Below are 12696 nucleotides of genomic sequence, written 5' to 3'. Positions count from 1 at the left end.
ATCATACTGGCTGATTTCACCACCACCACCCTGACCCCTTGGCTTGCCTAATCTGCATCCACTTCCAGTAATCCATGCGGCCTCATTTCTACACTCACAGACTCTTCTACGGGCTGAGCCTATACCACTAGCCCATCCCATCTGCTTCATCTAGCCAGCTCTGGTGGAATCCGGGGTCTGGGCTTACCTATCTGGTATCACCAAGGTAAACAGAAGACAGAAAGAAGAGCTTAGGGGAGAGATTTTCCCCTACACACTCATAGAAATGATGTCAATCAACTGCCCACCCTTGCGTCTATACTATTCATCTTGGGGGTTTGGAGGAAGATGCCAGAAGAGAACTTCTCTCCCACTACCTCATGACAAAACACACAGCCCCCTAGAGAAAGCAAGGCTCCTTTAGTAGGATCTAACACAAGTAACCATTAAAGCTGTAAGCTCTCATTATCTGGCCTACTTCCTTTCATAAACAAAAACATCAGAGTCAGCACGGCATTCATCATTCAGTAACAGGAGGAAGAAGAGGAAGGGTGAGACTATAAAAAGTTCTGGGAGCATTTCTTCACTCCCAAATCTTGCTAGAATAAGCTACTGCTTACTGATGAATAAATGCTTACTGGTTTGGGATCAATCATCTACTGAGTGAAAAATATTCTTTACAAGAGGATGTGGTAAAGGACTGAAAAGTAATTCCTGCCGTCAAAGAGCTTGCAATTTGGTTGCAAAGACCAAACATGCCAAAGGAAATAATTAAAAAGTGATAAAGTGTTGTTTCCTTTAGTAAAAAATATATATCGGCGGGGATCCCTGGGTGGCACAGTGGTTTGGCGCCTGTCTTTGGCCCAGGGCGCGATCCTGGAGACCCGGGATCGAGTCCCACGTCGGGCTCCCGGTGCATGGAGCCTGTTCTCCCTCTGCCTATGTCTCTGCCTCTCTCTCTCTCTCTCTCTGTGACTATCATAAATAAATAAAAAATTAAAAAAAATATATATATATATATATATCGGAAATTCCACAAACACACGCACACACACACACACTCCCCTTCTCTTTCTCTCTCATGTATAGAAAAATGATTAAAATATTAATAATGGTCATCTCTGCAGTAATTTCAGGTCTGTACTTTTTTCTTCATATTTTTCAGTACTGTTTGAATGTCCTACAATAAGAATGTAGTATCTTAAAAAGAGAACAGAAGTTAAAAGCCAATTTATCAAAGGTATAAACAAAGGAAACTGCTTACAAATATAATATGGTATACAGAATATGATCTATGAAGACAGTTATATAAAAGTATATGGAAAAAAGACTGGAAGAAAATAGATCCCACTATTAATGATAGTTTTTCTCTAGGGGCTACAGTGATTTTTGTTCTTTCTGCCTTCCATGCACTTTCTCATTTCCTAGAAAGTAAGTCATTCTTTACTTAAAAGAAGTTCAAATGTCAAACAACTTTCACCCTCATTTTAAAATACCATTAGTAAAAGTGCTTTACTGATAACCATGCACTTAAAAACATACCTGGAATAAGTGCTGTGCTGATGAGGATATCCACCTCCTTGCACTGTTGAGCAAAGAGTTTCATTTCAGCCTCGATGAACTCTTTGGACATCTCCTTTGCATATCCTCCTTGTCCCTCCCCAGATTCCTTCAAGTCCACCTCCAAGGGCTCAGCACCGAGAGACTTGAATTGCTCCAAAGCTGCAGCTCTGGTGATAATTGAAGTGAAAGCAGTGGTTATTTTAGGCCCTTAAGAGAAGTCAAGATCATCTTTTATATATACATTTTGGATTTTTTTCAGTTTTTATTTAAATTCCAGTTAGTCAACCTTCAGTATATATTAGTTTAAGGTGTACAATATATAGTGATTCAACACTTCCATACAACACCTGGTGCTCATCACAACAAGTGCCCTCCTTAATTTCCATCACCTATTTCCCCATCCCCCCATCCATGGTAATCATCAGTTTGTTCTCTACAGTTAAAAGTCTATTATTTGTTTGCCTCTCTTTTTTCCCTTTGCTTGTTTGTTCACATGTGAGTAAAATCATATGGTATTTGTCTCTCTCTGGCTGACTCCTTTCACTTAGCAGAATACACTGTAGCTCCATCTATGTCATTGCAAATGGCAAGATTTCATTCTTTTTTATGGATATTGTAGATAATAAGCTGCTATAGACATTAGGGTGCATGTATTCCTTTGAATTAGTATTTTTGGAGAAAAAAAAGAATTAGTATTTTTGTATTCTCTGGGTAATGACCTAGTAGTGCAATTGCTATTTTTAACCTTTTGAGGAACCTCCATACTGTTTCCCACAGTGGTTGCACCAGCTTGCATTCCCACCAACAGTGCAAGAAGGTTCCTCCCCCCCCCCCCCCCACATCCTCGCCAACACCTGTTGTTTCTTCTGTTGTTTATTTTAACCATTCTGACAGGTGTGAAGTGATATATCATTGTAGTTTTGATCTACAATTCCCTGATGTTCATTGCTGTTGAGCATCTTTTCATGTGTCTGTTGGCCATCTACATATCGTCTTTGGGAAAATGTTTATTCATGTCTTCTGCCCATTTTTTAATTGGATTGTTTGGTTTGGGGGTACTGAGTTTTAAGAAGAGCACACTGTATATAAGCAAAACTGGAGACTTTCTTTTGATATCTGACTGGCCTATTTCAATTATTTCCAAAAGTATGTACCACTTCTATATTTTTTTCTGGAAAAATAAAAACTACAGGGAATTCCAATTTCTTCTTACTTCAGTTACAAGGGAATTTCACTACTGATAATTCCAACAATCAATTATGTTTCTTGGGACCCCACTGTCAATGATGATGTAAACTCTGACCTACATTAAGATTTTATTTCATTCAAATCACTCAGGTTGAGGTTGTTTTTTTTTTTAGGTTGAGGTTTTCATTTGTAAATGTTCTGAATTATGGGGACTCCTCTCTCATGAATGACTCTTATAAGTATTTTAACAAAGTGATTTTTGTCCCTAGTCTTCATTAAATTGTCTTTGAAAAAAACAACCTGTAAACAGTATTTTAAAATGTGAAGAGCCAACACATTGAAATTATGTAAAAATGCATTCAGTTTAAAAAAATAAACACTAGGGGCACCTGGGTTGCTCATTTAAGCATCCGCCTTCAGGTAGGTCATGATCCCAGGGTCTTGGGATCAAGTCCTGCATCAGGCTCCCTGCTCAGCCAGGAGTCTTCATCTCCCTATCTCTCTGCCTGCTGCTCCACCTACCTGTGCTCATGCCCTCTCTGTGTCAAAATATTAATAAAATATTTTTTAAATTTTTTTAAAAAAAGAAACAGTACCACGAACTGTGTACTGGTCGGAAAATCAGCCAACAAAGATCTCATCTCTGTGGTGGACAGTATGATTAACCTGCCAACATCTACCCCACTACAATGAGTACCTAAACTGCCCTGATGACAATAACTTCAGGTGCTGTTAAAACTTTAAATTCACAGGCCCCGTCCAAGACCCAGTGACTTAAAATCTTGAGCAGAAAGGCCAGAAGCTTTATTCTTAGCAAGAGCTACAGGTAATTCTGGCCATCAGGGAAGTTTGGGAAACTGTCATCTGAGTCCCTCAGTTCGGAGCAATTGTCACAGTCAGAGAACAGATACAAAGGGTAGGACACAGTTGAGCAAGAGCTTCTCACCCTTTTCTGCTGGCTTGAATAAGGACGCTTGTAGCCCAGATTGCCTGGGGAGGCCAACTTGTGACACAGGGAAATTAGCCAAAGCTGAGGACAACAGAAAGAACAGAAAGAACCTGGTCCTGGATGGCACCAATGAACCGCTGACTCAAGTATGAAAGAGGGAGTCCTTCCCAGGAGTTTTCTTTTAGGAGAGCTAATACAGTTTCTTAGAGCTTAAGCCAGTTTGAGTGTTTTCTATTCCTTACAGCCAAAAGGATACTGCTGTTTACAAAGTTTTAGAAATGGCTACTATTTTTAATGAAATAAGATAAATTTAAAAGGATATCAAAAATAAAATGACATATGTATGTGAGTGATCACAATTTTGTTCAAAAGGTATCTACATAAATATCTGTAAGAAATTATGCCAAAAAATCATTAGCAATTATATCTAGCTGGGAAAATTCTAAAAGGTATCTTTATTTTCTTCTTTATGTGTCTCTATATTTTTCAATAATGAACAAGTATAATCAGAAACATAAATGCTATTTTGGAATCTTTGCCTTCAAACTAATTATCATTTAAAACTAATATAATGTAACAAATTGTAAGATGTGAGTATTTTGGACCCCAATTTCCATTTCTAGGAATTTATCCTAAGGAAATAATGAAATATCTCCAAATACATATGTTCTTACATATATGTATATACAGTATTGTTTATATACACCAAAAATATCCATTTATAGAGGACTAATTAAATAAGTCACTGTACTTCCACACAGAGGAATCCTATGCAACCATTAAATATATTTGTGGGTAAGTAAAGATCTTCACGATCTACTGTTAAGTTAAAAAAAGAAAGAAAGAACAGTTAAACAGTACTATTAGTAAAATATTTTTAATTAAAGTGTAGAAATAAATGTGGGACACTTGGGTGGATCAGTGGCTGAGCATCTGCCTTTGGCTCAGGATGTGAGCCTGGTCCCAGGATCGAGTCCCACACTGGGCTCCTTGTATGGAGCCTGCTTCTTCCTCTGTCTGTGCCTCTACCTCTCTCTCTCTGTGTCTCTCATGAATAAATAAAATATTTAAGAAAAAAAAATAATGAGTAGAAAAGGAACATATCCTAAGATGCTAACAGTTCTCTCCAGGGAATAGGCTATTTTATTTTCACTTTTTGTACTATTTTATATTTTTATGAATTGGGGGAATAAGCATGTATTATGTTTATGATAAGAAAGGAAATGTTAAAAAATTGATTATATCTCCTTATAATATGCAAAATAGGGCTAATTATCCCATCATAGAGTTTTGTAAAGAACAAAACAAAACAAAGCATATAGCACAAAGCATATACCTGGAAGATGCTAAGCATTAGTACCCATGTCTGAAAACTACAGCTCCTGACTTGCCAATTATTTCTGTGAATAAAGCTTTATAAGAACACACACACACACAAAGAAGATAAAAAAGTAAAGCTATTATATTTCTAAACTTCTCAATATAGGGATTAGGTAGGATGCTCACTATTGTTACAAGGGGAATCTCCTAGTTATTGTTTGAAAAAAATTTAAAAATCACAACCCTTTAGTATCACTGGGCAATGAGCTGTCCTTAGGTTTTTAAGATGTTTATCTGAAAATATGTATTATGCAATCTTCCAACAAGAATTTATAACTAAGTATGCCTTCTAATACATTTGGATTTTATATTTATATATACCAACCCTTAGTCTCAAAATAGTGATTAAGGAGCTATAATCCTGGGCAGCCTGGGTGGCTCAGCGGTTTAGCACCGCCTTCAGCCCAGGATGTGATCCTGGAGACCCAGGATCGAGTCTCACGTCGGGCTCCCTGCATAGAGCCTACCTCTCCCTCTGCCTGTGTCTGTGCCCCTCTCTCTCTGTGTGTGTCTCTCATGAATAAATAAATAAAATCTTTAAAAAAAAAAAAAAGAAGCTATAATCCTTAGAAAAGTATCCTATCAGTTCAGCCACATCTTCGTTGTGTACTTGAGCTATCCTAATAAACGATTAATGGCATTAAGCAATAGCTACCCTCAAGGTATCAGCTCTGTACAAAATCTAAACCAATGACATAAAAATACCTAATAAATTTTCAGTAGCTGACCCAACATCAAGTTTCAACTCAACTCTAAGTCAAATACACACATGTCCACTTTAATTTTATTGTCACCACAATGAAAACTTGCACAACCTCCTCTCTGGGTTTGGGTGTCTTCAAAGACTTCACATCAGCAAACATTAAAAATTAAAAGACAGCACTAATGACAAGTTTGACTCTGGCTATCCTTGGCTTGCATCCTGGTTACTTCAAAAATGCTTTTTCTCATGTCAGCAGGACAGCTTTCTATCCATACATCACTTCTCTAAACTCCAGGTAAGCACTGGAAACCATATTCAATGGAACATTCCTTACTCCAGAAACTCACATTCTTTCCAACTTTGAATAGCTGCAAATTTTTTTGATCATTCTATATTCAAGATTAGCCAGTATAATTCTTCTACTGATCTCAGCTCAAATAACTACATGTTTCAACCTCAAAATAGTATTCATACATATAAATGATAGCAATTCTCAATAAGCATTTAATAAAATCAGTATCTAGTATCTTCTGAAATGAAGGACAATTTTAATCAAACTTTTCTTTAAAGAATTCTAGAAAACACTGATATGTCAGTATCATACAATGAACATAATTGAGTACTTTCACCTATGGGCTCTACTCTTGCCCAATCAACTTTATCTGCTTCCATTCATACAATGCAGAACATACTCTTCACCTCCCTGCCCCGTCTTCTCCAAAATATCTCCTATGTTGACTTTATTTTTTTAAGATTTTATTTATTCATTTTTTAGAAAGAGACAGTGAGAGCAGGGGAGGGGCAGACAGAGAAAGAACCTGAAGCAGACTCTGCGCTGAGCATGGAGCCCGACGCAGGGTTCAATCCCACAACTGCAAGTCCATGACCTGGCTGAAACCAAGAGTCGGATGTTCAACCAACGGAGCCACCTAATGCCCCTATGCTGACTCTTTTAAAAGTAAACTTTACACCCAACATGGAGCTCAGATTCACAAGTCCAAGATCAACAGTCGCATGCTCTACCAACTGAGTCAGCCAGGTGCCCCCAAAATATCTCCTATACTACTCTCTTTCTTCAAACTCACAGATACGTTGGTTCACATCCTACCTGACTTATAAATGCATTCTGAACAGAAACAGGACACGGTAGCAACATATTACAAACTCAGGACAGGAATAACTCTGGTCTCACTGCTAATCCACATAAAGAAACAAAACTGAACGTGAGTTGTTCATTTTCAATTCCTCTGCTTTTTAAATTATTTCTGCTATATTTAGTCCGGGTCCTTAAATTTTTTTTTCCACTAAGTAATATTATTTTTCCACTTTGAGTTAACTTTGGAGGAGAAACATTTTTTTAAAGATTTTATTTATTTATTCATGAGAGGCAGAGAGAGAGAGAGAGAGAGAGGCAGAGATACAGGCAGAGGGAGAAGCAGGCTCCATGCAGGAGCCTGAAGTGGGACTCAATCCTAAGACTCCAGGATCACACCCTGAGCCAAAGGCAGGCGCTATACCACTGAGCCACCCAGGGATCCCCTGAGAAACATTTTTTAAATGTGAAGAGCTTATAAAGCAGTTTCCAATGTATAACTTCCATTTATAAATTCTAAAGACAGCATATCATCCACCTGAAACAAAATCTTTTTCCTTAAAAGCAGTCACTAGTAAAGCACTTACCTGGTGTCAAATCCTCGAACAATTGCACCCATCGACTTTGCTGCACCTGCAGAAGCAAGCCCAGCAACACCACCACCAACTATCAGAATCTAGGGGGGGAAAGGCAGAACGGAATGTTTTAATTAAAGTTCATCATCAACTAATTATGAAAAACCATCAGCTAATAACAATCAGCGAGTGGTACACTGAGTGCTACACAGTTAATTCAGTAATACATCAGGTGGTGCTGATAGTGGTGATCAGCCCTCAAATATACTGAGTGGCTAGATAATGCTTTAACTGAACCACCATTATTTTTAAAAATGTATCAAAGGAACAACTGCTGGCAAACGCCCACAGCCTTCACTCAAAACAGTCAGACAACCAACATCTCCGTGTGGAAGCCACATACAGCATGATGAGCAGTACATATAGGTTAAAGATTACCAGGTCTTCTCCAGTGTATAAAAGCTACCTGTACTGAAATAAATTCCCAGTGTAGCATTCTAGCTACCTCTCCCCTCTCAGATGTTAAGGTTTCTCTATGTTCATAAAATATCAAAATAAGTTTCTTCTTTTTTTTTTTTCAAAATAAGTTTCAAAGATGGGTACAACTTTGCCGAAATATCTACCCTATATTTAGAGTTCAAATGCTTCTGAAAGAATAGCAGGTGACCAACTACGCAATTGTGAACCAATGTGAATGAACTGCACCCAAAATCCAAAGCAATCTAACAAATCTCCCTAACCATGGAAGGGTCAGAGCCAAGAAAACCAAAGGATTCCTCAGAAACAAGAGTCTCCCCGCCTTCTAAGAAACACAATAAGGGCAGTGTTGTCTCTAGTCTGGAATGGGCCTTCCAGAGAAAAGTTCTATTATACTTCCCAGTCAATTAAGGCAACTCCTTGTTGCTGTGTAAAAAAAAAAGAAAAAGTCACCCACAGAAACAGTGAAGCTTATAAATTCCCACCTACCCATCATGCCCACATCTCCTTCTGCCTCTTTAAGAAGCCTAGTCAAACCATGCTCTGGTGGCCCCTAAGCAGTGTTTCAGAGCTCATGTGAATTGACCTTGATGGTGATTGTTTGGGGGCCAAAGGGTGGGGGGAGGAGGGTTACTCCACAGGAAAGGGGACAAGGAGGGACCAAGCGGGCTCTGGGCTCCAACGCACCAACCCCACTCCACGCTATGAAAATGTGAAATAAAAATAAAATAAGTAAAAATCACAGGACTAGACCAAGTTATCCTGAAGCAAGAAATAACAACAAAAACCCATAATTTAAAAGACATAAGCACAATAAAGCCGTGTAGATCTTACAACAGGAATTTATTCTTTCTCTGCAGCATGGGAAGAAAAAGAGGGATTAAAGGTCACAGTCAAATCTTGACTTGCCTACCAACTAGTTCCGGGTGACCCTGAGCAAGCTGCTTAGGATCTACAATAAAGCAAAGCCTCCCACATGGCAGTTAAATTAAATGTTGGAATCTAAAGCACTGATTGCTAACTGGCACACCATAGACTTAAGAAACAGGGGAAAGGCCACGGGAAAGGAATGACCTTTAGGAATGTTCTTAATCACCAGGGTGCCTGGGTGGCTCAGTTAGTTAAGTGTCCAACTCTTGATTCCCTTAAATGTCATGATCTCAGGGTCGTGAGATTGAGCCCTGTGTCAGTCTCTGCACTCAGCAGGGAGTCTGCTTAAAATTTTCTCTTGCCGGGATGCCTGGGTGGCCCAGGGGTTGAGCCTTTGGCTCAGGTCGTGATCCCAGGGTCCCAGGATCAAGTCTCACATTGGGCTCCCCAGCAGGCAGCCTGCTTCTCCCTCTGTCTCTGCCCCTCTCTCTGTCTCTCTCATGAATAAACAAAATCTTAAAAAATAAAAAATCTCTCACCCTTTCCCCCTGACCCTTCTCCCACTCACACATATACTCTGTCCCAATCTCTCAATAAATCAATAAATAAAATCTTAGGGGGAAAAAAAAAGGAATGTTCTTAATTTCCAGTCATTTAATCTATTCCTTGGCTCTGCCTCCCCATCTCAGTTAAGGGCACTAACTGTGCACACAATTGTTCAAGCCAAAACAGAGAAGTCATCTTGAGGCTTCCCTTTGCACACGTTTCCACCTCCAATCCATTAGCAAGTACTCTTGGTGTTAACCCCCAAAGATCTCCCAATCCATCTCCTTCTATACAGCTCTATTGCCACTCCCTTCCCAGGGCACTATTTCCGCAATCAATTTCAAATAGATCTTGCCTTCACTCTTCCCCCTACTATCCATTCTCCCACAGAACTTGCAGATGATTTTTTTAAATCTTCATGAGCTACTAGTAAATACGTATATAAATTAGTCTCTGTCCCCTGTTCCTAAGTGAGAAAAGCACTAGGAACATTTTTTATTCTATTATCTGGTCTTTGACCCCAGTTCATGACAAAAAAAGTTCCTAAATCCCTTGGAATCTTAAGGATCATAGCAGTATCTTTTGTTCTACTGAGCTGACTCTTGGTGGGCTCCTGGATGACAGCTGATCCAGAAAATCAAAGGTTAGCAGCTAAGAATTTTTAGCCCCACCTCCCATTCTCCAGAGAGAGAAGGGAGGGAAAAGTTGTGCCCCTATGATGAAGCCCCCTTTGAAAATCCCAAAAAGTACAGGGCTTGAAGAGCTTCCAGGTTGGCGAATGCATGGAGATACGAGGAGAGTGGTATGTCCAAAGAGGGCATGGAAGCTCCATGTCCCTTCCCACATACCTTGCCTCAGGCATTTCTTCTATCTGTATGATCATCTGTATCCTTAATCATATCCTTCTATAACAGACCAGTAAACAGGTAGAAAACTATTTTCCTGAGTTCTCTGAGCAGTTCCAGCAAATTAACTGACCCCAAGGAAGGGGTCCTGAGAATGTCTGAATGATTTATAGTCAATCTGCAGAAGCACAAGTAACAACCTGGACTTGCGATTGGCATGTGAAGGGGCGAGGAGGACAGTCCTGGGACTGAGCCCTTCACCTGTAGATCTGACACTATCTCCAGGTAGAGAGTGTTAGAATCGAGTTAAGTTAGAATGTAGGACACCCCACTGGTGTCACAGAATTGCATGGTATGGAGAAACCCCCACACATTTGATGACCAGAAGTGTCAAAAGTGAAGTGTTCTACATCAAAGTAAAGGAGAGACATGAGCAAAAATGAGTTTTTCCAAACAATTCTGAATCAGATACTTCCCTCATCTGTAAGAGTATCTGAGCAAGACCTGAAAGAGAAGCCCAACATCATCCAGCCCCAACCTAACTTTCTACCACCAGATTACTCTCTACCTCTTTCACCACACTCCAGACCAATCGCCTTTTTTATTCTTCTCCTTCTCATCTCAGCACTTCATATGTGCTCTTCCCTTTCCGTGGAATCCTAAATACCTGGTTTCTTTCTTGCCATCCTTTAGGCCTTGGCTCAAATATCAAAGGAGATTTCCCATTGCCACAGTGAAAGCAGCTTGTTCCCAGGACTCACTACCCCATCATCCTGTTCATTTCTTATATTTTTTTTAAAGATTTTATTTATTTATTCATGAGAGACACGCACAGAGAGAGGCAGAGACACAGTCAGAGGGAGAAGCAGGCTCCATGCAGGGAGCCCGACATGGGACTCCATCCCGGGTCCCCAGGATCAGGCCCTGGGCTGAAGGCAGCACTAAACCGCTAAGCCACCCAGGCTGCCCTGAAACTTACACTCTTGTAGGGGCCTCAAACAAATAAATATATGAGATTACTTTTAACATAAAAGAAATGAGGGCAGCCTGGGTGGCTCAGCAGTTTAGCACTGCCTTCAGCCCGGGGTGTGATCCTGGAGTCTCGGGATCGAGTTCCACGTGGGGCTCCCTGCATGGAGCCTGCTTCTCCCTCTGCCTGTGTCTCTGCCTCTCTCTCTCTCTCTCCTCTCTCTCTCTCTCTGTCTCTCATGAATAAATAAATAAAAATCTTAAAAAAAAAAAAAAGAGTGTACGTTTCACATGGCAGGGATCTTGTTTACCTTATTCATTCAATAGCTCTCAGAACAGTACCTGACATATTGCAAGCCATCAAATGACGGACTGGTAGCTCATTCTAGACAAGTAAGAACCCTCCATATTTATAGGAAACCCAAATAAAATAGTATTCGATCTACCTTGATAAGCCTTGATAGTTATCATGAAACTATTTCTGACATGTAACCACAGTCCCTTAAGCTGCAATTTAAATTTTCAGTAAAGCCTGTCTCTTTTCGGCCTTCTAAAGAATGATTGATTCTCCTTCCTTTAAGCCTCTTGGTTTCTGTTTCACTTTTTAATCTGGTATATATTCAGTGTCCCTCTCAGTTTCCGCATACTTGAGGAAAGAGTCTAACCGAAACTGAGTAGCAGATTTGTTCATCAAAGCATTCAGCCAGTTTAAAAACAGCATTCAGTTTCTGGCCATCATGCATGCCAGACCTATCCTGATGAACCTGACAAAGAAGTAAAATGTAATCACTCCAGAGGCACTTGGCTGGCTCAGTCCAAGAGCATGGGACTCTTGGTCTCCAGGTCATGAGTTCGAGCCCCACATTGGGTGTATAGATTACTTGAATAAATAAGTAAATAAACTCAAAAAAATAATAATCACTGCACATAGCACAGCCCTGTGCCTCCCGTTGCTAAATGTACTTGCTATATAATCTGGCCTCCACTTAAACCACTTGCCATCTTCCTCACCTGGCCCGTTCTTAAAAAAATATATCACTAGATTCCTCAAAGCTGTCAATATTTTTTTTTCATTTTTTTTCTAGATTTATTTCATATGAGTTTATATAACAAAGTACTTAAGAACTGGAAGCACTGAGTAAACCTGTACCTACAGACATACTCTTCAGTCCTATTTCCTATCCCCAGACAATGTGCTTATATTATTATTCAATGTATGTAGAATTGAAGGATTACAATGTAATCTATTTTTTCACCTAGCCACCCCCACCTCTCATGGACTGCTCCTCTCTGCTTTCAATCTTGATTAAAGAAACCACACTCTTTCCCTCTGCCAAGTACCTGAATTATGCCACCCCCAACCCCCCTCCACTCTTAACCCTTTTTTTTTTTTTTGAAAGAGAAAAAACTAAGACAGTCTTTTTCTATGAACGAAATGTCACAGTTGGGAAATCAAGAGTTTGCTAAACTAAGACAATCTTTCCTCTGAATCCAGTGTCACAACATTGGGAAATCAAGAATTTACTGAATGGTATTTTGAAACTTTTTTTAAAAATTAG

At 39.6% G+C, this 12696-nt stretch overlaps 1 protein-coding gene across 3 annotated transcripts in view; it reads right to left on the bottom strand.

Moving 5' to 3' along the window:
• NNT (nicotinamide nucleotide transhydrogenase) overlaps positions 1–12696 on the bottom strand; it is a 100850-nt gene that overhangs the window by 70776 nt on the left and 17378 nt on the right. For all 3 annotated transcript variants that reach the window (XM_041747988.1, XM_041747989.1, XM_041747986.1), the window contains 2 exons: positions 7443–7531; positions 1522–1709 (listed from right to left, as the gene is read on the bottom strand). In XM_041747988.1, coding sequence (XP_041603922.1) covers positions 1522–1709; positions 7443–7531 — 277 coding nt within the window. The remainder of the gene's footprint in view (positions 1–1521; positions 1710–7442; positions 7532–12696) is intronic.

This window comes from Vulpes lagopus, chromosome 3 (genome assembly GCF_018345385.1).
Source record: "Vulpes lagopus strain Blue_001 chromosome 3, ASM1834538v1, whole genome shotgun sequence".
In the NCBI taxonomy this organism is placed as follows: domain Eukaryota; kingdom Metazoa; phylum Chordata; class Mammalia; order Carnivora; family Canidae; genus Vulpes; species Vulpes lagopus.
The sequence above is the reverse complement of the archived record's forward strand: the minus strand, read 5'-3'. Positions and strand labels throughout refer to the sequence as shown.